The sequence below is a fragment of the Equus przewalskii genome, chromosome 32 (genome assembly GCF_037783145.1).
Source record: "Equus przewalskii isolate Varuska chromosome 32, EquPr2, whole genome shotgun sequence".
NCBI lineage: Eukaryota > Metazoa > Chordata > Mammalia > Perissodactyla > Equidae > Equus > Equus przewalskii.
In genome coordinates this window covers 22,475,269-22,503,127 of record NC_091862.1, presented here as the reverse complement: position 1 = coordinate 22,503,127, position 27,859 = coordinate 22,475,269, and the positions used below count along the sequence as shown (strand labels likewise).

The window sequence follows — 27,859 nt, the reverse complement described above, 5'->3', positions numbered from 1 at the left end:
AGGTTTGGCAGTGGGGAAAAGTAGACACATTTAAGAAATAGTCAGGATTGTGGAGAGAGCGGCTATAGGCAGGGAAAGGAAGTGCCAAGGATATAATGCCCAGGTTTCCTGCTTACACAACCAGATAGATAATAGTACAGTCCACTGGAAGAGAGGAAGTAACATTCAACATTGCCAGCAATTAAGAGAAATACAGACTAAAACTGGGAGATACTATTTTAGCTATCAAACATTAAAGGAAAAGATAATGCTTGATGTAGAAAGAAGGCATGATAGAGCAAGTATTCTCACACTGCTGGAGAAGCAGAGGGCATTTGGCAATATACATTTTAAACCTAAAAAAATTCATACCCTTTGATCCAGTAATTCCATGGTAATACAAAGAGTTATTTATATTAAGGAAAATTAGGCAAAAACTCAAATGCCCAACTCTGGGGAGCTGATGATGTAAATTATCACACCTGGAGAATGGATTACTACATAATCATTAAAAAAGAGACAAAAACTTTGGAAGAACTTTTAATAAGATGGAAAAATGCTTATAATATATGAATAAAAATGCAGAACAGTATTGCTTGGGAGGTTACAGTTGTATGTTAAAAAACACAAAAGCATAGATATGTATAAAAATTACTGGAAGAAATTAACAATGATGTCAATTATAGTTATTTCTAGGTGGTAAAACTGTGTGATTTGTATTTTTTTATTAATACATTTCCGTGTTTTTCAATGACCATTTATTACCATTATAATTAAAATGTTAAATTCCTGTAAGATAATTTCAGAAAATAATTATCACTGTCATGATTTTTTAGTCTTTCCAGTGTCAGCCTGCCTTTAGCTAAGATAATTCCCATAGTAAATGGACAGATCCATTCAGTTTGCAGTGAAACACCTAGTCATTTTGTTCAGGTAAGAAGAAAGTTTGGGAATATTTTTAAAAACAGATTGTATTTTTGGTTGTTGTCCTGTTTGTCTAACATAAAATTACGTTTCTCTTCTGTGATACTTGCTCAAAAAAACCAAAAAGTTGAAACCACATGTAGAGTGTGACCCCAGGAGAGTCACACTGTGTTGTGGCAAGTTTCTGAGGTCGGGAATACCCTTCTCCAGGTTACGGTCCAGCACCTGGTAGACTGCGTCTTAGTCCCGGTCCGTTCTAGTGGTCAGTTGAATTTACAGTGTTCATGTTTTGCATTAAGCTGTGCTAGTAAGAAGAGTGAGCCTTGATCTGGATCAGAGATCGCGTTTCTCAAGTTTTGAGGAAGACTAAAAAATTTTTGTGGAGAAATAAAGCATTTTAATGATAAATATAACTACTAATAGTGCACTGATAATCTGCTCACTAAAAGCTGCATAGACAGTAGATTATCTAAATATTTCACTAGACTTCCTGTAACTCCATCTTTTTTCTTAGGAAAGCATTTCAGTGTGTTTAGTAAGACTTATGTCATTAAAAGGATAACTTTGAATTCACATAGTTTTTTTTTTTTTGAGTCGTTTGCAAACTCGGGAACTGTATTATAACTGAAAACTTACTTGCAGTACCCCTCAATTCCACACTGCTGCAATAACGTGCAGTGAGAAGGGACCGTAAGGCCTCAACACGAGATGGCATGGCCTTAGTGCCGTTTGTCTCAGACCAGTTAGAACATCTCTGTGGATTTTCTACTCGGGAACGTCAGGAGCTCTGAGACTACAGTTGTATTTCTTCCTTTCTCTGTTTAGTGCTGTTAGCTAGTGCTTCGCATGCTTATTCCCCCACTGTTCTCTTCAGTCTGCTCTGTCATCTTTCTCACCCGTGGGAGTTAGGCATTCATGTTGCAGAAGGAAGAGTGAATAAGGCTGCTCTCATCTCACTTCATTTTAAGGTTAATTTAAGCTCAAATTTTTTTAATTAAAAATCTTAGTTTTAAATTTTTAATTAAATTTTAATTTAATTTCCACACATGTATCAGTGTGAGAAAAGGTTGTAACTTCTGGCGTTTAATCTGTAACTTTACCTTTCTCCAATTTCATGAGAGTCTCTGGCTTTGTTATGGGCTGTTCATCTTACAAGTGGGCAAGGCAATGGAGCATGGTAACGCTAGCGTTAGTGTGTAAGCATTCATGTGCCACATTAATTAAAGTTGGTATAATTGATAAGGAAAACAAAAGGTTTCAATCTAGTAAAAACACCATTGATACTGATGTTTAGTAAAGTGTTTAGTGTGGCTGGATGTAGGTTAAATTGATAGGCTAGACCATTAATTGACAAGACCTCCACCAATTTTTTTAACTATAATTTCTATAAATTAAAATACCAAGTGGTCTCCCGAGAATGTAAGCATGAATTTGTTGAGATCAAGATTTGCATAAAGGTCACATGGGATTTCTGATATTTAAGAAAAAGAGAACACAAGGTACAGGTCCACTTCCTGTTTTTCTGACGCTCTCAGGAGCACTTAACTGCTTCTGTGTCGCAGATCCTTTCCCAGTCTGGTGAAGCCTACGTGCCCCTTCTCAGAAGAATGTCTCTAGATGCATATTGTAAAATACATAGGTTTTAAAGAAAACCAATTAGACACAGTTTTCAAAATAATTTTTTAAATTAAATTTATGATGTAGCAATATTGCTTCTTTGTCATGAATTAAATAAGAGATGATGGCAGTTCATATAACTCCCACAACTATCATATGATACGAAAGTGTCTGATTTCTGGTGAAGACAAATTCACAGGTTCTGCTAATACTATCACAGTTTGTCACCTACATTCATAATTGACACAAATGCTAAATTTTAGTTAAAGATTAATGAAAATAAAGGTTAAGTTTTTCCTTGTCTTTAGTTTCACATCTCCCTTAGGAACCCTTGTCCTCAAGTGTGTGTGTGGTTGATGTGTGTGTGTGTGTAACATATGACATACCACATATAGTCTATGTTAGACCTTCTAGAAAGTAATGTACCTCAGCCACGTCATGTCAGCTTCCCACTACTACCTTTAGACTTTATCCTTGTACTGTAACCATTTATTCAACAGATACTTATCTAGGACATGACACACAACGATCCATTTGAAGACTATTTTGGTCTTCTTCTCAAAGTCATACTTGAATACTAACCATACCCACCATCCCTTATATAAGAACCTAAACATTAAATAGCTCCTAGAATTTATTATAATTTTATAAGAAATACAAGAAATTTTGTGATAATTTTATATAAAATATTATTACAAAAAACACTTTTATTAAATGGTTTTCCTTTTGGCCTTAATGCCACAAAACTTAGAGCTAAATTCGTTCCTTGATTGTAGAAATGAATTCAAAGTATCTGTACTTTTTACAAACTGTAATGTTTTATTGTCGTCTTTGCTAGGACCTGTTGATGATGGAGCAAGTCAAGGACTTTGCTGCTAATGTGTACGAAGCTTTCAGTACTCCTCAACAGCTGGAGAAATGATTGTTTCCCTCAAGAAACAGTACAGTGGAATTCATTTTAAAAGACACTGAATAAATCAGCTATATGTAGGCTAATGATTTGTTATTGAAATGCCTAATAGGAATATATTCTTAATCAAAGTCTTCATTTCATAATAAAATAGATTTATTTGGCATCTTAATATATTTTTTTAGGTCATCAACAGACTCCTTTTTGCAGGCGTATCTGAGTACACACGGTGCAAATATGAGAATTGTTAATATTTTGTTAGACCGTGGATATTGGTTCCAAAGTGACTAAAAACCAATGTAGATACTTTTTTTATATAATATGAAATGCAGTATACTTTGACATTGATACTGAGGTAAAATGGGAAATAGATGTGAAGTTTGAAAAATATGCTATTTAAATAAATCATAAAGTTCACTGGGCCACAGTTTCAGGAGTGAATCAGACTTTCCTCCAGTTACTCTTCAAAAGAATAAACTATTTCTCTTAAATATATCTGATGGGGGACTTTTAATGGAAATCAGTGATTTTTTTTTTTTTTTTTTTTGAGGAAGATTAGCCCTGAGCTAACGTCTGCTGCCAATCCTCCTCTTTTTGCTGAGGAAGACTGGCCCTGGGCTAACATCCGTGCCTCTCTTCCTCTACTTTATATGTGGGACGCCTGCCACAGCATGGCTTGCCAGGTGGTGCGTAGATCCACACCCAGGATCCAAACCAGTGAACCCTGGGCCGCCAAAGTGGAATGTGCAAACTTAACCGCTGTGCCACTGGGCTGGTCCCAGAAATCAATGATTTTAACAACCATGATCAGCTATTTTTTTTCTTTACTATTGTTAACAATCCTTAGACAATTACATATTGATTTAGATAGAGGCTGAAATTGTGTTGATGCGGTTTACTCACGGCTGTTATTAACTACATAGTTTCAATCATTTGTATGTAAATAATTTTAATAACTTACTTTGTATTGATTTTGAGCACAGTGAATATCTTATTGCAATAAAATATTTTAGTAAAATATAGTTTTGTTGAGTTAATATTTTATAGCCATTAAGTTATTTGTCCCATAGCGTTTTTTGCTCTTATTTTGGGGAGAATACACTAGTTTTCAAGTTTCATTTTAACTGGTAATCGATAACATTCTTTTAGCTTGTTTGTTTATAAAACAATAAATAGCATTTTATTCTGAAAAAAAATCATTCATTGTCTCTAGTAAATCTATAGTTCTGTATTTATAAAGGTGATTAGGGCAGAAATAAATGAATCATTATGTGTCATCAGTATATTAGATACATTTTCAGTAATATGAGAAATATTTTCAGTAACGTCATTTTTGTGTTCCTTCAACCTAACATATAACTAAACGGTAGAAGGCAAACAATGAATTGTGAAGTCTCTTCTAAGGCCATGCCAGGCCCAAAGCCAACTGCTAGGGGGTCTATGTCTAGAAGGTTAAAAAATTTTTTAAAACACCAGATGTAAAGATGGAGAGGAAGGCAAATGCTTCTTTTCAAAATTTGACAATATAGTAATGTTATTTCTAAGAGTGATGGAAAAAGTGCATTTTCGAAAATTAGTGAATGTGTGTGTAATAGGCCGTCCATCTCTTCCAGCAACATTAACCAGGATTTCATCCAAGGAAAACTGGAGACTGAACAGGTGTGATCTTGTAAGGGTAGAAGGCTGATCAGTTGAGAATCCTCACGTGGAATCATCTGCATCTGTAGGGTTGTGGCAGTTGGACAGATGACAAGGTAAAAACCACATGTATTTGAAGCTAATTGGCCTTAGACGTTACAAATTTGTCTCCTAATAGTGTATAGGAGCCTTCCTGTCTGGCACCCTTAGTTGTTTGGTTAATCCAAAAAGTCATGTAAAGCAGGGTATCTTGAAAAAAATAACACATGTATTCTTAGATATTTCAACTTGAAATATAAATATTCTTTGTTTGCCAGTTATTTCATGTAGGACTCAGGCCTTTTCTGCCTTTCCGGTATAGGTGGGCTGACAGGCAACTCTAATGGCCTTTCTTGTTCCAGTCACATGCATTACGTTACATAGTTGTGAATCTTGTAGATTGTTACTGTATTTTCTCTCAGTCTCTTAGAACTGTTTTGGCCAGAGTTAACTAATCAATACCTTTAAAAAAAAAAAAAGGCAACACACTTTTATCTACTTTTATCTAGTCTTTCCAAAGTATTCAACTTGGTCTCACAGAAACTGCTTTTCACACTCATGTCATCAGCTTATGTAATCACGATAAGTCTGACTGGCATCATCAGTTTGGTAACTGCGTTTGTTTCCTAGAGCTGCCGTAACAAATGACCACTGACTGGCTGGCTTAAAACAGAAATTGATTGTCTCAGCTTTCTGGTGCGCGCAAGTCTAAAATGAAGGTCTCTTTGGGGCCGGGCTCCCTCTGAAGGCTCTAGCGAAGAACCCTTCCAATCCTCCTTGACTCTTCCAGCTCCTGGTGGCCCCGTGTTCCTCGGCTTGTAGCAGCGTAACTCCAATCTCTGCCCCGTCCTCACATGGTCATCTTTTCTGTCTGTGTTCTCTATGTCTCTTATAAGGATACCCTCATTTAGGATCCACCCACATCCGGTGCATACTTATCTCAATTCTTAGTTACATCTGCAAAGACACTTTCCAAGTAAGATCACATTCTGAGCTTCCTAGTGGACATGAATTGTTGGAGAATACTCTTCAACCCCCCACAGTAACAAACCCAACGAACCCTTGGTAAACATCCGTTGTAACAAGTGGAAATCGAAGCAAAGGGTGTGCCAAACAGATGCCCCCTAACTGAAAGCCTGCAGCCAGCCCCAGGCGTCACTCAGCTTTCCCAAGGGAACGGAGAGCATCAGTCAACCTAGTGAGCTGCTTAAATAGAGATTACTTGAAATAGCTTCTACTTTGTCTCCTTCAAACTTGGGTAAATGTGTTTGTTACTGTGTATATATAAAAATTTGATAGGAGCATTTCATTTATTTGGTCAGGAGTTAGGTAGGGAGATTTTTATCTAGTGAGGTCTTTTACAAAATTGAAATGAACAGAAGGCAAAAGATCTGTCTTGTTTTCTGTTGTCCTAATTCATATTTATTTGAATAGCCTGACCTTTTAGCGTAATTGTGTGGCTTCAACATGGCACTTATAAGAAAATGAGATAGAATCTTATTAAAGCGATGTCCATATTTAAAATGATATCAACGTCTAGATTATTCAGGGTAATAATCTAGGTTGGTTTGCCTTCAATTTTTCTCTAGTCATTAAAGAAAAATCAAAAGTTACTGAAATTTAAACAAGGCAATTTATACCTATTAATAACTCTGGGAAAAGGATTAATTGGTTGGAGGATAAAAACTATTGGCTTAAAATAGGTAATGAGAAATTTTATTTTTAATTATCCTTACTATAATTCTTGTTCTTCATACCACAGATAATTCTAAGAATTTGCTGGAATATTTTTAAATCCTTGCTATGAGACCTGGTTGTAGTACATTTCACATACAAGCAAGATATACCTTAAATAAATTTAAATTTGGGGTCTCATAATTTTTCATATTAGCAGAGCATTTTACCAGCACCTCTGAGTGCCGAGCTGTATTTGTCATTTAGCTCTGTCATAGCTACTCATTAACGAAACCCTATATCTAACTATAATTTGCTTAAATATTTCCATTTTCCCCCTTTATTCTCAATTTGTAAAGCTAAAGAAGGACATGGTAAGAATTTAAGTGGTTGACAGGCTTTAGTCTCAAAAATAATTTCTTGAAAGAGATGACCCTACTTTTAGGATAAGATTTCTGTAACACTGTTTGTTTGGGTTTTTTCCTCCTTTTATATTTTCTTAGTCTAGTGTGTGGGATCATATAAATCTGTCCACATTGGATCTCTAATAAGATGTTAATTGGGATTTAGAACTATGAAAGTATTTGTTCTTGTAAGTACTTTGCACGGTTTCAAAAATTTGACAGTTGTAGGAACTTCAACAATGAGTAATTTTTAAGTTTTTCAACTTTAGCATGATTTTGGGAAATAAATATGAATAGTGTTTTATTCCTCTGTTTGAAACATTTTTTGGAAACAGTGAGATGTCTGCATTTGGTTAATGTGGAAATGGAACCTGCAGCACTTCAAGTAAAGGTCCAGCCGTACTGAACATCTTTTGTTGAGGGAAGTGAGTGCTTTAATCAGCATTTCTTTAAATTTACATCAAAATCAGTATATTTTTGCTTCATTATTTTGCTTCACTCTTAGGGGAGATCTGAATAAACTTCCTAATTTTTAACGAGGTTTTCAACTTCAGTTTGCTTGAAGGCAAATACAAGAAGCAGATTTATTAATTTAAACTGGACTTCAAATTAGCCCATCTACAGAAATAGGCGCACACCTCCAACCCCCGCCCCTCCTCCCCAAAACACCTAGAAGAGTCTGTACTAAAATGTTAACAGTGACCTGAACGGGCATTTTTACCTTTGAGCATTTCTGTATGTCTTAAAATATCTACAGTGAACATATATCAGTTTTATTAGCAAGAGGAAAAAAAGACAAAATTTTTTAATAAAAAGACAACTGTAAGCATTGGAAATACACCACCTGTATTAGCCTTCCATAACAAAACACTGCAGACTGGATGCCTTAAGCAACAGGCGGTCCTACTGGAGGAGGGTCCCACCCTTAGGACTTCATTTAACCTTGGTTACCTCTTTAAAGGCTCTGTCTCCAAATCCGGTCGTATTGGGGGTGAGGGCTTCAACATGTGAATTCCGAAGGAGACACAATTCAGTCCTTAACACCACCAGTTCCTAGCTACTCTAAAACAAAAGAGGCCCACCTCTGAATCACACACGGAAATAAATTCAATGTGAAGAGCTTTCAACGGCAAAGTGCACTGCAACTGCAAAGTTAAAACAGTTACAGGGGTAATTTAGGGAAAAAGGGCTAAACTGCCTAACTAATTACTTGACTTTTCTTGACCAATTTTACATTGGCTTTCTCTTTGTGCTACAATGCTAGAAACTTGACATTTGCTAGTCTTAGCCAGCACTGCAGCACAAACCATCTGCTGCAGATTAGAGCACGTTGGTCAGTGCTAGAGCCCAGCCCCATTCACAGGGCATCTGATGAGGGGCCAGAGGCGGCAGTTCTGCCACGATGCCGCTGTCCTTCAGAGCAGTCCAGTTAAGCAGCTGGCCGTGTCCCAGCAGTTTAACCTGAAATGAAAAACACACACACACGTCTCCAAGTGTGACTCTCTGACTCGCCCACTTTCTGTTTTGGGGAGAGGAGTGGTGGGAGTTTCTTAAAAAGCACTAGGGACAGGAGACTCATTGTTTACTTTTATTTAGTGGTTCACAAGCTGTTTTAAGTCTTGATCCAAATGAGTCATACATCTGTCTTGCCTCCTATATTCTTGCTTCTATATCGCCCTCAAAAGTGTGCAGGAGTTGGGGAAGAAGAATTGTCAGTGGAGTGAGAATTGTGAGTGGAGTGTCAGAGTAGGGAAAATGACGCTGGAACCAGTCTGCCCAACCAAAGCCTGCCCAGTTCTTAGACAGAATGTTTGGAGAAAGGCTCCACTCCCTCATCCAGCCACTCTTCCCAGCTCTTCCAGCAGCCTCCACTAATCACAATAGGTCAGTGTGATCACTTAGTACTGTAATTTTTTACATCCTTAGTCTTATACTAAGTGAATGTAAACAAGCAGATTTCTACATATCTATTAAGTTATTTTGGACCAGAAAACTTTGCTTTTCACCTAGAGCAATACAAAAACAAAACCCACTGGGGCCAGGCCTGTGGCGTAGCAGTTAAGTTAGCGCTCTCCACTTCGGCGGCCCAGGGTTTGCCAGTTCGGATCCTGGGCACAGACCTACGCACTGTTTATCAAGCCATGCCATGGCAGGCGTCCTACATATAAAATAGAGGAAGATGGGCACGGATGTTAGCTCAGGGCCAATCTTCCTCAGCAAAAAGAGGATTGGTGGTGGATGTTAGCTCAGGGCTCGTCTTCCTCAAAAAAAACAAAACAAAACTCTGAACTTTTAAGTAGCAGTATTAATGGGGCCAAAGAGAACTTAGGTAAAATAAAAAGATAATGTCATACCCAGGTCATTAAGCTGTAATTAAACATGAGAATTAAACTCCATCTTCTTTTCTGCCTGAGCAAACACAAGTGTTAGAAATGAACTATGGAAAGATGACACAAGGAGAAGAATATGGACAATTCACCTCCAAGGAAATTGTCAGTTTCTTAAAAATAAGCTATAAAATCTGTCAAAATAAACTCAATGCCAGACCTCATGGTTATAACTGTTAGATTAACCTTTGACTTTCTCCAAGTGTTTTTTATGAACTTGAAATAATAGGGCCGTGACATCTTACTTTTATTCAGATGTGTTCTGGGCTGGAATGTCAGGGGAAGAATCTGAATTACAGTTTTATGAAAAGAGTCATTTTGGATGCATGCAGTGAACTTGAACAACATAGAATGACTGTGAAGAATTTCTGCTTTACACTGATGTGCATGGAGATAATGTAGCTGTTTTATAAGTTTAGTTTTCTGGGAAATCAAAGTTTTCAAAGGTTTTGACCAAACATTACCATTGAGGAAGCTGATTTCAAAATTACTCCTATGAGGTATAAGAGGAACACATATAGGGCTCTCCTTGTAGTTAAAAGTTATATTATGTTTTCATCAGGATATACTAGTTAGCTGTTTAAAGGAACAGTAAAGATAAGATTCCCTCTTACCTCTGTTGCCCCTGGAGTAGCTTTGGGTTGGCCAAGAAACAGCTGTCCTGATGTGGGCCATTTGAGAAACATGGCATAGACCAATTTTTCTGTAGGCTTGGATGTGTACCTGGTTAAAAGGGAAAAAAAAATATAGTAATATTTCTCATTATTTATGGGTCAGGTCTGGAATTATTTGATAGAGATACTTCCATTTAATAATATTTACCAATGTGCTCTTTAATAAAGGGAAAGAAAAATAGCCTCATGCTTGCGTAAAAAAACACCTAAAAGGGTTCTGATTCCAATTCCATTGTGGGACAGGGGAGGGTTTTCCCACACCAACAAGCAATTCTTGGACAACAGTGAGGTATCTACAATTCAACTTAATCCTAACACTATCTATACAGACGTGGTGTCAGATTCCACAAGTCAAGGGTTCAATCCTACAGGACTGCCCCCCCAATTCAGACACCAATCACAAGTCCAGGTTGTCACCTGGGCTTCTGACCCACGGCTGGAGAAGGGAGGTTCCATTGAATTCTCCTTGGGTTTGACTAATTTGCTAGAGTTGCTCACAGAACTCAGAGAAACATTTTAGTTACTAGGTTACCGGTTTATTATAACGCTCAGGAACAGCCAGATGGAAGCGATGCAGAGGGCAGGGAACATGGGAAGGACGTGGAGCTTCCATGCCCTCACCAGGCGTGCCACTCTCCCATCACCTCCTCCAACCCAGAAGCTCTCCAAACCCTGCCCTTTCGGGGTTTCATGGAAGCTTCATTACATAGGTCTGATAGATTAAATCACTGGCCTCTGATGATAGGTTCAACCTCCAGCCTTTCTCCTCACCCTGGAGGTCGAGGGTGGGACTGAAAGTTTTGATAAGCACATGGCTGAGACTCCTGGCATCCAGCCCCATCCTTAGGTGGGGTCCAAAAGCCACGTCATTAACATAGCAAGAGACACCTTTATAGCTCTCATCACTTAGGAAATTCTAAGAGTTTTAGGAGTTCTGTGCCAGAAACAGGGATGAAGAGCAAATATAAATCACAATATCACAGCCCCTCCACCCCACACTTCCCCAATACTAAAAGGAAGTTATTGGAACAAAGATTTTTCTAGTACTACTCTTCATCAGACTGTCCTCATGAAGCTGGAAATATGGGGGGAAATTGAGCAAGGGGGATAAGAAGCAAGGGTAGATGGCTGGCTCTCTGCCTGCTGATTCAAATCTGCATATTCCCTCATCCCACAGATCTGAATGTGTCAGCACTGGGCGAGGTACCGAGCTCAGCGTTAGTGACATGACAGAAAACAAGCACACTTAGTTATGGTTCTTACGGACCTTAGACTAGAGTGAGGCAGACAGATATGAAATAATCACACAAATAATATAAAAGTGTGAGTTTTGATAAGCACTACAAAAGAAAAGGAAATTGAGAAAGTATAACAAAGGGATCCCTTTAGAGCAGACCATCAACAAGAAGCTTCCACAAGAAAATGACATTTAATCTGAGATTTAAAAGATAAATGAGAAAAAAGATAAGAAGGGTAAGCTCTAGACAAAGAAAACAATTCATTTTTTTACTCAATTATTTGACAAATATTAATTGAAATCTTAAAATGCTAATCACTATGTTAGAGCTGGAGAAGCAGCATTGAACACAGTCCCTGTCCTCACAGAGCTTACATTGGAGTGGAAAAACTAGAATGAGCAAATAAATATATGTCGGGGAGGATTACACACTATGGAGAAAACTGATGCCAGGTAAGGAGGATAGAGTGTGCTGGGTTGGGAAGGAGGCATCTGGTGTTATTTTAAATAAAATAGTCAGGGAAGACCTCTTTAAGGAGACCTGAGCATCTGGAGCAAGAGAGAACTGCAGACACAGACGTCCCTATGTAAGAGTGTGCGTCCCCTGTAGATAGGCCAGCACAGAGGGCGGAGTGGCTGCAGGAGCAGACGTGAGGGACAGCAGGGGAGCAGACGAGATCGCAGAGACAGCAAGGAGCCAGTTTTCATAGGACCTTGTAAGCCTCTATAAGGTCTGTTTTTTCCTCTAAAACTGGAAGCCACTGGAGGAATTTGAGCCTGGGAGTGCCATAACCTGACTTATTATTTAAAAGATTTTGGGGGGTCCAGCCCAGTGGCCTAGAGGTTAAGTTCGTGCACTCCACTTCAGAGGCCCAGTGTTCGTGAGTTCAGATCCCTAGCATGCACCTACCCATGCTCGTTAAGCCATGCTGTGGCGGCGTCCCACATACAAAAGAGAGGAAGACTGGCATGGATGTTAGCTGAGGGACAATCTTCCTCACCAATAAATAAATAAATAAGGTTTTTGGGGCAGAGAGATTAAAGGGTCAAGGATGGAAACAGATCAGTCAAGAAGCTGCTGAAATAATCCAGGGGAGAGGCAATGGAGACTAAGAGGATGAGGGTTGCCACAGAGAGGATGAGCAGTGGTCAGATTCTGGATGTATTTCAAAGATAAAGATGCTATTTGCTGATGGATTGGCTGTGGGATATAAATGAGAGGGGAGTTAAGGACTCCAGGGTTTTTGGCCTGACACCCACCAAAAAGGATGAAGCTGCCGTAACAGCATGAAGGAGGCTGTGGGTGGAGCCAGTTTAGAGCAACATTCAAAAGTTAGGCCCTCAGTTCTGAACATAGCAGGTTTAAGATGCCTATACTTCCAAGGGTGATATGACTAGGAAGTTAAATATATGAATCTGGAGTTCAAGAAAAGAAGTCTGCACTGCAGAGGTCATCAGGAGGGCATTTAGAGCCATGGAAATGAACGAGATCATCTAGGAAATTAAGCTAAACGGAGAACAGGAGTCCAAGGACGAAGGCTCAGCACCTCAAGGTTTAACTCTTGGGAACTTGAGGTGGAAACAGAAGGAGCAGCCACTAGGCATGATGAAGACAAGGGGCAGGGCCAGCCCAGTGGTGCAGCAGTGAAGTGCACATTCCACCTCAGCAGCCCGGGGTTCGCCAGTTCGGATCCCAGGTGCGGACATGGCACCACTTGGCACGCAATGCTGTGGTGGGCGTCCCACATATAAAGTGGAGGAAGATGGGCACAGATGTGAGCTCAGGGCCAGTCTTCCTCAGCAAAAACAGGAGGATTGGCGGTAGATGTTAGCTCAGGGCTAGTCTTCCTCAAAAAAAAAAAAAAAAAAAGACAACGGGCAATCAACTAAGGCAGATGCCTCCATAAACAGGCTGGGAACTGACCTGGACGTGGCCAGGGAGAGGTTATTGTGGGCCTTGATAACAGTGACTTTATGGAGTGTAGGGCAGAAGCCTACCCAGAGTGGGTTCAAGGGAAAACCTAGAGCAGGAAATTGGAGATAGCAAGTAAAAACAATTCTTTCAACATGTTTTACTATAAAAGAAAGGAGAAAAACAGACAGGTAGCGGGAAATCTAAGTTGGGATTGAAAGAGTACTTTTAAAGATTTATTTTATTTTATTTATTTATTTATTTATTTATTTATTTATTTATTTATTTATTTTGCTGAGGAAGATTTACCCTGAGCTAACATCCATTGCCAATCTTCCTCTTTTTTTGCTTGAGGAAGATTCACCCTGAGCTAACAACATCTGTCTCCAATCTTCCTCTATTTTGTATGTGGGTTGCTGCCACAGCATGGCTGCTGACAAGCAGCGTAGGTCCATGCCCAGGAACCAAACACAGGCCACTGAAGCAGAGCATGCCAAACTTAACCACTAGGCCACGGAAAGAGTACTTTTTTAAGATGAAAGAGTATATTCTTAAGGTGAAAGAAATAACATGTTTCCATACTGATGGGAAAGGATCTAATAAAGAGAGAAAATTGAAGATGGGGAGAATTGCCAGAACAATATCCTTGAGTGGCTAATTGGGATGGAGTCCAGGACACAGAGTTTGGCCTTGAAGCCAAAAGTGAGATCACTTGACATTGTGTGCGTATGTGTGTTTTTCTAGTCACATTTAGCTGCCCAGGGACAGGCATGGAATAAGTAGGGCTGAATTTAATCAAGTTTTAATCAAAGTGAAGTGAGTATGACGGAGGGAGAAAGGGTGGAGGCAATGCAGCGACAGGCTAAGAATTGGACCTACATAAAGAAGAAGACAAACCACGAGAGGGCCCGGGGCAGAGGAAAAGTGATAGGATCAAAGGTGGTGTGACGGGTCATGCCGTAGGAAGATCCCTTTGGACGCTGACGTGCTATGTGGAGAGAGCTACAGTATAAGAGGTGGTCGTCGACGGCAGAATGCTTCAAATCGAGATCATGGGAGAGGTGCAGTTGTTGGTAAGGAAGGCCTGAGTTAGGACCAGAAAAGGGGCCATGAGGGGAAGAGCACCTCCAGTGAGGAGGGGAGGCAGGGCTGCCGGCCTCAGTGAGGTTTGCAGGAGCCAGATCAGTAAAAAGGCCTTGTTAAATACCTTGGCTTCTACCTGTACATATTGAAAGGAACCTCCAAGAATAATGGTTAATGATCGCAAAGTCCCAGATCAGACATCCTCGTAGTCAAATATAAGCGCAGAAGCAAATTCCAAAGCCAGATTTAAACGAGCTTGCGTGCAGTGGAGAAGGGGGCTGAGTTCTTGTGGCTTCCTCCAGGCCCTACATTCTAAAATTCTTCAATTGCCGCTGCTGTCTCGACTGCTCTGCTTTATTTTCTTTCATTGAGCAGCCAGTTTGTTTTAAGTCAAAAGTCGAGTAAGATCAAAGAAGAACATTCAGTCTAATCTTTTCATTTATACTTGAGCAGGCTGTACTCACACTGGTGGCCACACGAAGGGAATTTCTAGAGTTTCACTCATACTACTCTTATTTACGTACGTTGAGACCCCACATCAGAAACCATCATATCTGCAGAGTCTGATTCAGATACTCATTGGCACACGGAACCTTCCAAAGCTCAGAGAGAAGCCTAAGACAAGGCTTTTAAAGAAGATACTAGTTAGAAGAAAGATTAGCAAGATCATTAATTTTAAAGAAACTTCAGGCTTAGTTCATTTGAATAACATGAACAAATTACAAATGTTTTAATCAGTTAATTAATGCTGTTATTTGGGCTGATTTTTAATATTTTTTCTGCCCTTTGGCGCCTCTTGCTTGGTAATTTGAGGTGACATAACATCTACAAAAGTTAGAATTTACTTAACTGATTAAACAGAAGTCTCTCTTTTGAGTTAACCACTCAGCATTTTTCATTTCTCTGAATGGCTTACAATTTTTATAAGAACTGGCTACTTTTCACTAAAATTTGTCCACCACTAGGAGGTTTCTAGAGATGATTTAATCTCAATTGGATAACAAGTTTTGAAAAACAGGCTGATTTCTTCCCCTTCCTTCTCTTTACAGTAAAGTTCGAAAAGTGTTTTATATAGGTACACATTTGTCCAATTTCATTTTTTATCCTACTTTTCTCTTTATATCTCTGAGAAATTTTAAATGCCTTCCTCTGTCAATAGTACTTGGTGACGAGAGTAACTTACCACACATCTGGGGTGACAGTGTCATTCTGGGATCTCCAAGTGTGGGTCTCATAAATGGCTTCTCCATTGACTTTTAGCCAAGACCCCATTTGCCTTAATCGCTCCTCAAAGATTGCAGAAATGGTGCCATCTTGTGTGGGCCCAATATTCATCAAAAGATTTCCTCCACATGCAACTGTTTCTACAAGTTGCTAAAAAATTAAGAATAAATCTTGTTTTTAGTGAGATAAAATAATTCTATCATGAAAGTGTTAATATGTTGTATTTATGGACCCATACACACATATATAGTCACTATGTAGGAGAACCAACATAGAGGATAGAATAATGTCCTGTGTTCATAGGCCACTGAGCTATATAAATTATAAAAAATAGTTCTCACACACCCACATTATTAAGAATATTACCACAACATTTTACTGTACCTCCACCAATTCTTCAATGGTGAGGTAGTCATGGATCCCAGCATCTCTCCTGTAGCCCCAGGAAAACTTGTCTATTGTCATGCAGTTTTCCCACTTATGTGGCAAAAGATGTCCCGGGTTGTAACGGTCACTGCAGGTATAGTAGCCACCATGCTTACAGATGGTACCAGCTCCCCAACGGTCGTTGGTGACGACTGTGTCCCGAACGGGGCTGAAATGAAAGGTATAACTTTTTTAAACAGAAAGTAAGATTTTTTTGACATGAAAGAAAATGTCACTGAAAAGAGGCCTGACTGAAATCCATTCCTGAAAATAACCGTAGCAGAATATAATGTGAAGCCCATGGTTTTGAAATCAAATAGACCCAGGTTGATTGCAGTTCTGCCTCTGTCACTTTCTAAGCTCCCTCTCCTAGAGCAAGTGACCTAACTCTTCTGAATAACCAATTTTCTCATCTATTATTAGAACAGAAATAATTTATATAAAAGACCTAGCCTGGTGCCCAGCACAGACAGCACTTATAAGAGTATTATACTATTATTTGAAGCTTCCCCTCATATTGTGAGTGATAGCGAGACATTCTTCTCACTTATAACTGAATAATCTCAAATATTCTAGCCTTTCTCTTTCCCTTACAGTTGTGCCTAATATAAAACAAACTCAGGAAGGTCGACTGTTGTCATCATGGAATTAATTCACTGTAGCTTGAAATAGCCCCACAACATTATTTATCATAGCAGGGGGACCTCTTGCACCTCTCCACTTAGATGGGACAGTTTTGGTTCATAAATTAAAGTGGATGGCTCTCAGTCTTTCCCGTTGGAAAGAAGACCTGGAGAAACTGCTGTTTTAAGTATTAAAAGCTCTCCAGAGGGGCCGGCCCCATGGCTGAGTGGTTGAGTTGATGCGCTCCACTTCGGCGGCCTGGGGTTCGGATCCTGGGTGCGGACATGGCACTGCTCGTTAGGCCACGTTGAGACGGCGTCCCACATGCCACAACTAGGAGGACCCACAACTAAAAAATATATATATACAACTATGTACTGGGGGGATTTGGGGAGAAAAAAGCAGGAAAAAAAAAAAAAAGATTGGAAAAAAAGCTCTCCAGAAAGAGTCATGCATTGCTTAATGATAGGGATATGCTCTGAGAAATGTGTTCTTAGGCAATTTCATCGTGTGAACGTCATAGAGTATACTTACACAAACTGAGATGGTTTAGCCTACCACACACCTATGCTGTATGGTATTAGTCTTATGGGACCACCATCACATACAGGGTCCATCGTTGACCAAAACGTCATTATGTGGCATATGACCGTACTTGTATATGTGCCTTTTGTGGGCCCTGGGACACAAGCAGAATGCTCCTTCATTTCATAGCCCAATACCAAGTATCTTCTAGTTACAAATATAAATGGGGTTCATATAGTTTAAGCCAAATGGAGGAGCTCTGACAGAACTCCCTGTTCTGATGGGGCAGCCTGGAACTAGCTAGAAAGCAATAGGAAAGAATAGGAAGAGGTGAGAATGCTGACCATGAAGGAAAGGAGGAGACAGACAAAGGTGAAATGACTGAGCAGCAAAAATCAAAGGGTAAGAGGATTAAAAAAAAGCAATTGGAGGAATTGAAAAGCACATAATCAGAAACAGTAATGAAAAAACAGTTGTCCCCAAATAGGAGATGAAAATGGGGGACCCACAAAATTAATGTCTTCAAAGTTCTTGGTTCTGTGATTTTTAGTCTGACTTCAAAATCAGACTATTGAGTTGTATTTGACCCTTGATTTGTAACTCTTGATTACTTTGGATAAATATTGATATATCTAATAAGCATTGTTTACAAGGATTTCCTCCCCCATACCACAAATGAGCCTGAAAGGAAATCTTTCAAGAAGCAAGGGGATTGACATGTTACACATGTATTAGGAACGTGTAAGGTCACTACAGCAAGCGAAAAGTGCACACACCTTTCGTTATACAGCCAGGCTAGGAAGCCGGTGCTGTTCCAGTAGACATCCGGGGCCCCTCCGTCACCATCCGCCCACAGGACCTCGGGCTGATACTTGTTCACTATCTTGTAGAGCTCAGGCAAGGTCTTAGAAACTGGAAATTGTCGCTTGTGGAACAAACTGAATTTATCCTCCAGGAAGAGTGGATGAAACCATTCAAAAAGAGAATAGTACAGTCCAAAATGCAGGTCAGTCCTGTTCCTAATGGCCACCTCTAGTTCCTTGACGATGTCCCTCTTCGGCCCCTCATCTACGGCATTCCAGTTCCACGAGTACTCTGAGCCCCACAGGGTGAAGCCTGCGCGATCACACGAAAAACCTTTGTAAGCAAGTCGATTTTATTCTGGCAAATTTCCACCTCTACAAACGTCAAAGCCAGTCAGATGGTACACATAATAACTGCTTCTGCTACAACTGCTTTACGGCAATTGTCTTCATGGCATATATCTGCTTTGCTGTGAGAAGCAAGTGAGAATTTAAACAAGGTGGAACGGAGGTTTCTAAACGTAACTCTCAGGGTGCCCGTACGGTCTGTTTAGTCTGGCCTGTCTCCTGCTTCCTCTGAGACGAGAAGCGCTTGAGGGAGCTTCGCATCCGCGGTGGTCTCTGCTGCATCCCCAGCCAGCTGCTGGCACAGTCTAGCACAAAATCAGCAGCCAACATTAGCAGACCACAGCTAGGATTACAGTATATCCCCTGGTTTTAGGATTATTTATTTTATTATAGATATAATAATATATTATATTAATATATTATATATTTTAATATATTAATAAATATTAATATTTATATATAATATATAAATATAATAATATATTTTATTATTTATTATTTTATGTGATTTTTAGAACACTAGCAATCCATGTGTAGTATAAGTCTACTTACACCCACCTTTCGTAATCTCATCCTCTCTAAAGTCTTGAGCTTGGGTGTTGCTCTTTAAATTACTTAAAAGTGAATTATCTACCAATTAAATGGGTAAGAAAAACGTCTGCCATTATACAAGCACTTCGAAATAATTCATTTTAAAAGGAATTTGCATTTAGATAGCTGCTTCTTCTACATTAAGATATTAGAAGCAATGTAGAAACCAAAACACTTAAGAAATAATATAAAAGCCTCAAAATTTTACTCAGTGCCTCAGGACATAAGTACAGTTGTGTGTCACTTAACAACGGGGATGTGTTCTGAGAAATGCGTCCTTAGCCAACTTCGTCATTGTGCGAACATCACAGGGTGCACTTACCCAAACCTAGATGGTACAGCCTACTGTACACCTAGCTACACGGCACTAATCTTATGGGACCGCCGTCCCACATGCGGTCCGTCGTTGACGGAAACGTTGTGCAGAGCATGACTGTGCATTGCTACCGTCCTAAGAAAATCTAAAAGAATCTTTGAGAACAGACATACATAGACACTTTGTGGGTGAAATACTTTACTCTTATAAATTAGGACAAGCTTTTAGATTCATTTTTAAGAAGCTTTTAAAACAGCTCACACTTGTTCCCAAGATGTTTGTGATAGGCTTCAAAGCAGTGTTGATATTTAGTCTTATTCAAAATGTTTCAACTTGACAGGCGCTAATGTCAGGGAATGCGAAAACCCAATGGATCTTCGGTTCAGTAGCACCACCATAAGCTCACAGTGGTCTTCCCACGGAACCCAGCTCAGCGGGGTCTTTTCCATAAGCAATGAAAACATCAGACAAGGTGGGTCCCAGAAAGTTTATAAATGTGAGCCACATCATCTGTCCTCACAGTATGATTAAGAGTCGTTTTGTTTTGTTTTTTAAAATAAGCTCACTGTGTAATACTTTATGCCAGCTTAGAGAAGTTCATAGACATCAGGAAATCAACATGTTCACACACAAATACACTTTACAAATATCCATCTCACCAGGAGAAACATCTATAGGACAACATCATTAAGCCACTAGAATGTGGCCAAAGGAAAAATATTCTAAGATAATTCCAGATGTTGGGAGTTCTTCCCTCCTACTCCCCTCCCCATCCCTGGAGAAAACAATGAGGCAAAATTTCCTAAACCAAGGCAAAGATGGTTATGCAAAAAAAATTGTCAAATGAGTTAACGTGCAGTAGGAACAATAACAATTTGTTGATGCTTTCTTGACACTGGAATGGTAATGGGTGGAAACCATCCTATTAATGTAGGACCACTGTGATGGTTAATTTTATGTGTCATCTTGTCTGGGCCACGAGGTGCCCAAGATACTTGGTCAAACGTTATTCTGAGTATGTCCATGAGGGTGTTTCCACGTGAGATTAACATTTGAATAGACAGACTGAGTAAAGCGGCCTGCCCGCCCCAATAGGGGTGGGCTTCATCTAATCCACTGAAGCCCTAAATAGAATAAAAGGCTGAGTGAGAAATAATTCTTTCTGCCTGTGTTTGAGCTGACACATCAGTCTTCTCCTGCCTTTGGACTCAGACTTGGAGTAGAAGCTACATCATCCACTCTCCTGGTTCTCAGGCCTCTGGACTTGGACTGGAACTACACCCTGGGCTGCCCCGGGTCTGAACTTCTCAGCCTCCATAATCGCGTGAGCCAGTATTTTATAACACGCTTCCTGTGGTCTCTGCTTCTCTGGAGACCCCCGACTAAGAGAACCACTGTGCTTCCTGTTAGACCTTCTTCCAACGCCTCTGATGTTTCTGGGCACCATCACAGTTCCACAGTCCTTTTCCTTCCAGGTGGTCTGTGTCACTTTCATCACTAACAAATTCTCCACCAACTGGCCAAAGGTGCAGCCATGTGTCTTGGTAACGACACAAGACTGCGGCAGCACAAGCCCCATGGTGCCTTCCCAGAATGCACTACAGAGGTGGAATGAAAGGAAAGAGAACAATTCCAATTATAAACTTTGACCTGCAACCCACATCCCACTTCAAATAGCTTTAATCAAATCTTGGGAATATTGTTAAATATGCATATAACAAAATATGATCATTTTTCATTTTTTCTCTGTTATGTGGAGGGTATGATCTTTCTGCATACCTAATTGGGTAGAACATGTGGTCCCTGAAATTATAAGCGAATGTCAATAGCCACTTATGTTTGCTCCTAAAACTCTGATTTCATGAGTAAACTTACTTTAGTATCTTCTTCCAAAAAAACTACTTTGCATTTTATAACCATTGTCATTGTTTGCAAATGTTGCACTTACTTACCTTCATGATGTTTGGAAGTTAAGACAATGTATTTGGCACCAGAAGCCTGAAAAATATCTGCCCACTGGTTTGCGTTAAAAAATTTTGCTGTAAATAGTGGTCCAAAATCTTCATATTTGAAATCAGGAGGGTAATTATCTTTCATAAAATTCACAAACTTCGGTATCTTTTCCTTTTGCCAATACCACCTAAAGTGGAGGAATAGAAACAGCACATGAACATTTGAAATAATTGCCCCAGCTCCCTTTAGTAATTCCCTCTTACTTAAATGGTACCCAGATGCTCTTTATCCTTTCCCCAGTAGTATGACTTTGCCTTAAAGAAAGCTTATCTAAACCAAAACTCCCCTCATTTTCCATCTATCCCTCTATGAAATACACTCAGCTCATAAACTAGAACATTCTAGACAACCCAGCCACCCATTTGCCCTTAATTCTTTACTTTTAAATTGCAAGATATAGTATGTATCTTTAGATAGCCAGTCCTTTGTAACACAAATGAGGAAGGCTTCGAAAGGAAGACTAGGTGTCTAAAATCGCATGCAGCCATATTGTATTCACTAGCGGAGAACAAGTGGCAGAGGGCACAACGTTAAAATTAAGAAGATGCTGTTATTTTAATATATTGACTCAACCTTCAAGGATTACTCATTATATGTTACTTATTCTGATTAATGCAGCCTAAACTGCCTAAGCAAGGCTTCATGAGGAAAGCCATATCTAAAACATAATTATACATTTTAGAGAAACACAGCAGTAACTATCCTCATGAAACACATGCAAGCCCCATCTCTGACCCACCTTCCACTTTTTTCCACCACCACTCTTTTCACAAGAGTATTTCTACAGGATGAGCCAATCCGTAACCAGCACTACATCCCCAAAGACCATCAGGAGGGCCTTCCTGCTGGGCAGTCCTCGTTGAAGGACGTATGTCGAAGGACGTATGTCGCAGGCACTATTGTTTGCCTGCCCGAAAGTCAGAGGCAGACTTTCCCAGCTTCCATCGCAGCTGCGACATGGACTCATGACCCATGCGGCCAGTGGAACTTGAGGGGACCCAACTTGGGAGATTCTGGAAATGGCCTCCCTGCCTTTAGACAAGGCTGTGTGAAGCGATGCCTAGCTGCCATCACGTGACCATGAAGGGACAAGTCAATAGGCTGAGGATGACAGGAAGAGCCTAGATCTTTGATTTCATCAATGAGCAAACTGCCTCTAAATTTCCTGTTATGATGACAAGTTCTACTATTACACATTTTATTTGGGTTTTCTATACCTTGAAGTGAAAGCATCCTAATTGATCCATGATGCATTTTCACCTTTTCATTTGAACTACAGAAGAGAAACTTGGAAAGTCTCAGAAAGTTGAACAGAATAATGGATTTCTCCTATTTTCTCCTACCTGCATTTGAACCTGCATTCTCTACTGTAGTCTAGAGTCAGTGCTCAAATTTCACACTAATAGAAATGAAAAGAGGCACTTATAGTAAACAGCCCATCATTTTATTTGCTTTGAATTGCCCTTAAGGACTGTCAGATACACTCATCTCTACTGTTGTCAGCCTGAGTCAAACCGGGGTGGGGAGCAGAGGGTTAGAGGGGACACAAAGGGAAACTATAGGTAATTAAAGAATCTTCTGTAGGGTTAATGTACTCCCAGACCATCAGAAATATACTCTATTTTCTTTTGTTTAAGACGTATCTTTACTGCTCTAGGTCACAACACAGCCCTGTGTTCATTTGTAGAAAATGGAAAGCTAACCATTGCAAATAAAATGACCCAAAATTAGCTGTTTTTGACAGAGTACAAGTGTTAACTAACAAACATCAAATCCTCTTCCAGCACAAATGCATATTTACCTAATCTTTATGGTTGAACAAAATGATAAGTCCAAATATAATTTATTATCTTTTTTTTTTAAGATTGGCACCTGAGCTAACAACTGTTGCCAATCTTTTTTTTTTCTTTGTCTTATCCCCAAAGCCCCCCAGTACATAGTTGTATATTCTAGTGTGAGTGCCTCTGGTTGTGGCACGTGGGATGCTGCCTCAGCATGACCTGATGAGTGGTGCCATGTCCGCGCCCAGGATCCGAACGGGCAAAACCCTGGGCCGCTGAAGCTGAGCGCGAACTTAACGACTCGGCCACGGGGCCAGCCCCAATTTATTATATCTTAATAGAAGAAAATCTGTCAATTTATGTACCTAGCTAATCTGCAACATTTCAAAAACAAATTCAAAATGTCTCACAGCGCAAACCTTGCAAATAAAGATTCATAACATCCTGAAGGAAACATGTTTGATAAATCACGATATGGAGAGAAAGAGCCCCTTGTTTTACGAGTGGATTTCAAAAGTGTTGATGAAAACAATCCATAAACAATCTATGAATGAAAATTGGGGTGAGTTTATTCTGAGCCAGATCTGAGGACTAGCTTAGCCCGGGCCTTCCTTCCCCAAGGAGGGAAGGGCACCAAAGAAGTGGGGTGCACAGAATGGCTCTATACCATCAAAGAGCACGTATCACATATGATTGAAATGTCCCTTTTATAATAGTCACGAGATTGCCCTGTCAGCACAGTGATTGATGGACACAGCAGGAAGCAGGTGTGCTGTCCTGAGCTGGGTGGTCACAGGTGAGCACAGCAATCAGTTCCTAGCCTAGGGAGAGATGCTCATCCTTAAGGAAATGCCAGTGTGGGGGAAAGTGCTATTTGTTTACCATTGGTTTGTCAAGAGTATAAGACTAGTACTCCATAGCTTACACAGTTCTTTTATATTAACTGGCCTAACGTAATAAGAAAGGTCTCTGGTTGCAGAAGCCAATCTCTCTGTAGAAAGTGGTACCATGCATATAACATAATGTTAACACAATACATAGTTCATACTCTGTATGGTATCTACCATATTTTGTATATATTAAATTTGATGTACACTATGTATGTAGTATAAAATGGATGTAAATATAAATACTCATTGTTTATATTTTTATTTTACTTGGGAATATATTATATACGTGTATTACTGTGTGTATAAACATATATATATATGATGAATAAATGACAAGCGATAGGATATATTGGAGTATATGAGGAAGCCATTTGGTATAAAACTGATTCGGCCTGACCTTGTTTTCCAAAAGGGCCTGACGTGGCCTGTTGAGCATGCATTGTACGTCTGCTTTAAACATTTACTACGTCCCAAAGACAAGGATGATGCCCTTAAAGATAGGGATGTATCTTCCCCATATTGGCATTCCCTTAAGGATAACCATCTCTTCATAAAAACTAAGGATTAATTACCGACCTGCTGTGCTCACCTTGTGGCCACTCACCTGCTGTGCCAGAAAAACCACCTCGTGACTACTGGAAAGGGGACATTCCCATCACATGTAATGTACACTCTTTGTTCCAAGACTGTAGATAACCGCTCTGTACACCCCACCTCTTTGGAGTGCTTCCTTGCTTTGTGAAGGGACTTTTCGGGGCAATATGGTCTTCAGGGTTGGCTCATCATAAACTCGCTCCAATTTTGATTTATAGATTGATTATGAATTATTTGCATCAATGTACATATATATGTGTGTGTGTGTGTGTATCTGTGATAACATTTCTATCCTGAAGAACTGAAGACCTGAAGTATTTAATCAGGAAAAGCATGTGAAACAGTTCAAAGTTGTAAGAGATCACCTGCTCATTTTTACATGGATCTCAAGGTAAAGCCTAAAGAGCGATTACTTGTGCAGCAGGTTTCATACAGTAGCATATTAATCATTAGGGGTGGTATTTTTAGGTAACATTCTAGAACCTTTTTGTAATTCCTAGAGCCACACATGGCGACATTTTAACATTAAAGAGCCCATGCGTGCTCAAATGAGCAGACGCTCCATATGCCGTGAGTTTCTGTTTTAACCACACTTCAGGGCAGAAGGACTGGAAATCGGCAGGCGGCAGCGGAGCAGCCGTGGGACATCGGGACTGGGTCTCCTTGGACAGTCTAGACCCAAGCTTCACCGCTCATCCCATGACCCCACACAAGAGGATTAATGTCTGCTGCTTCAGTCACTCAGTGGTTACAGTGTGATCACTCCAACTTGATACGTGTAACCAACCATCAGGACGCTGAGAAAGCAAAGCCACCCTGTGTGACAGCAACTGCAGGCACACGGGAGAAAACTTCACTGTCTTCCAGGGCGAACCACTTACACAATAAACTACACACTTAACACCCGGAAATGGTCAACTCGGTTAACGCGGCGGGAGGAGAAACTGACCAGGGGCCAAACCCAAGAGGCCAAGGCGACACGGACTGGGTGGCGGGGGAGGCCGGGGGACAAAGCGGGGTCGGAGGCCACGGAGGAGGCGGGCGCGCTCACCAGAACCACTCGCTCCCGAAACTGGGCACGGAGAACACGCCCCAGTGGATGAAGATGCCGAACTTGGCGCGGTCGAACCACGCGGGCAGCGGGCGCGCGTCCAGGGACCGCCAGGTGGGCTCGAAGCGCGCGGCGCCGCGGGCGGGCGGCAGCGGCAGCAGCGGGAGCAGCAGCGGGAGCAGCAGCGGGAGCGCCGGCGGCAGCATGGACCCCCGCCAGGCCCGAGAGCCGCCCGAGAGCCGCCCGAGAGCCGAGGGCGCCTTCTTCCGCGTCTCCGCCCAGGCCGCGCCGCCACCGTCACCTGACCAGGCTGGCCTCGGAGAATGCACCCTTCCCCGCGGGGGGAGTGGCCGCTCTTCCAGCGCCGGAGCTGAAAGACCCCAGGAGGGCTGCACGCGCACTGGCATAGCTAACGAGGCACGTAGCACCCAAGCACCCCTGAGGCTCGCAGTCTGTGCGCTTTGGGGAGAAACAGGAGTCTGGCTCAGCGACCTGTGGGCGCGCCTCTCCCCTCCGGAGGCACGACCCGTACAGAAACCTCCCGACTGTGCCAGGCCACCCACCCGGCCGGGTGCAACCCTGGACCCGGAGGCCAAGGCGGGAACCTTCGGCGGGTCGTCCAGCCCCTCCTAGGCCGGAGGCCCCGAAAACAACCCAGATCCCTCTTAGCCTCTGCATTTTCTCCCGGAAGCTTCTGGGCGTTGTTAAACTGTGGCTGTCAACCTCGAGTCTGTATCAGGTGAAATTCCCAGAGTTTCCGGTTCAGGTTGGGACCCCAGGGTGAAACCGGTAAACTTAGCCACCGATGATTAAGTAGCTAGTCCCTGAAGTTCTTTTTGCAATTACTGATTATGGCTTTTAGTTGTTCCCGCACCCATTATTAACTGTGCTGCTTAGGCAATATGCTATCTGACTCCGACTAGGTGCCCACAGGTAACATCTCCCCGGAGCCTGGGTCACCATGGTAATGCGTGTGTGAGCTGCTTTTCAGGAATTAGGACCCCTTGTCCAGTTCAGGCCAGTTTAGAACACCAACCGATCAACTGGGCCTGTGCAAATGCTAGACAAGTGACCTTTTTGACATCAAGGAGCTAAAACTCCACCCTCAGAGCATGAGGCCTGTGGCCGTTTTGGGAACATGCGTCCTGTGAAGAGCCCTGGAGTCTGACTACCTTATGCAGACCATCAGTCACCTCCCCTCTCCTCACCTCCAGTCATACATCTCCAGTCTTCAGACCACCTTGCCCGCACCCCATAAATATCCCTGAGTCCCCATTTTCTGGGAGGCAGATTTGAGACTCATTCACCTGCTTCCTCACTTGGCTGCCCTGTGATTAAACCCTCTTTCTGCTGCAATCTTGTCATCTCAGTGACTGGTTTTCTGGGTGACAGTGCACTCTACTTCAGCAGCACGGGTTCAGTTCCCGGGCGTGGAGCTACACCACTTCTTTGTCAGTGGCCATGCTGTGGCAGGGACCCACCTACAAAAAGAGGCAGACTGGCAACAGATGTTAGCTCAGGGTGACCCGTCTCAGGAAAACAAAAACAAAGTGATCTAAGACAAGTGAAATCAGTGGGATGAACATTTGAGGGATCGACAGGCTTGGAGAAAGAAGCCAGAAACTTGGAGTGATTAATCAAGGGCATCATCAGAAGCTCACGTCTACCCCTCTTAGATGCTTTCAGAGTAAAGCCAGAATGCCCACGCCTTCTGCTCCTGCAGAACACCTCTCATCCTTCAGTGGGCCAGTTCAAATGTCACCTCCTCCCAGCTTTCTGTCACCACCTTCCCTCCCAGATGTTTTACTCCCTCCTGTGTGTTCCCATTAACATCTTATTCCAAGCACTAACATAGGATTCCATGGATTGTCTGTAGTTAGAATACAGGTCTCATTTCCCATTAGGCTGTGAGCTTCTTGAGGACAGGATAGTGACCTTCATTTCTGTAGTCCCTGAATTTAAAGCAGAGCCTGGCATGGAGCAACTCTCAAAGCGTGTTTGCTGAAGTCCCTCGATAAACTGGGGTTCTAATTATTGAGTGTTATGAAAGAACAAAGAAGGATGTGGACTTCAAAAGCCTCAAAATGAGTTTACTTGGGAATAGCCAAAAGAATTGCCATTCGGGACGTGCATGCTATGGCAAACCCAACAAACAAAGAAGGGGAACTGCCTTTAGAGAGAAAAACGGGAAGTAG

At 41.2% G+C, this 27,859-nt stretch overlaps 2 protein-coding genes across 4 annotated transcripts in view; one reads left to right on the top strand and one right to left on the bottom strand.

Annotated features, from left to right (window-relative positions):
* Positions 1–4,452, top strand: part of PEX3 (peroxisomal biogenesis factor 3) — a 33,882-nt gene extending 29,430 nt beyond the window's left edge. For 2 of the 3 annotated variants that reach the window (XM_070602779.1, XM_070602780.1), the window contains exons 11-12: positions 816–912; positions 3,359–4,452. In XM_070602779.1, coding sequence (XP_070458880.1) covers positions 816–912; positions 3,359–3,442 — 181 coding nt within the window. In that variant the 3' untranslated portion in view covers positions 3,443–4,452. The remainder of the gene's footprint in view (positions 1–815; positions 913–3,358) is intronic. The other variant, XM_070602781.1, reaches the window with a different exon arrangement.
* A 3,485-nt stretch (positions 4,453–7,937) lies between these two features.
* Positions 7,938–27,012, bottom strand: FUCA2 (alpha-L-fucosidase 2). The gene is made up of 7 exons (XM_008531546.2): positions 25,665–27,012; positions 21,288–21,475; positions 18,054–18,393; positions 16,087–16,297; positions 15,662–15,852; positions 10,187–10,295; positions 7,938–8,646 (listed from the first exon to the last, which is right to left on the bottom strand). Exons 1-7 carry the CDS (start codon positions 26,069–26,071, stop codon positions 8,506–8,508), a joined length of 1,587 nt encoding a protein of 528 aa, XP_008529768.2. The 5' UTR covers positions 26,072–27,012; the 3' UTR covers positions 7,938–8,505.
* Positions 27,013–27,859: the final 847 nt, after the last annotated feature.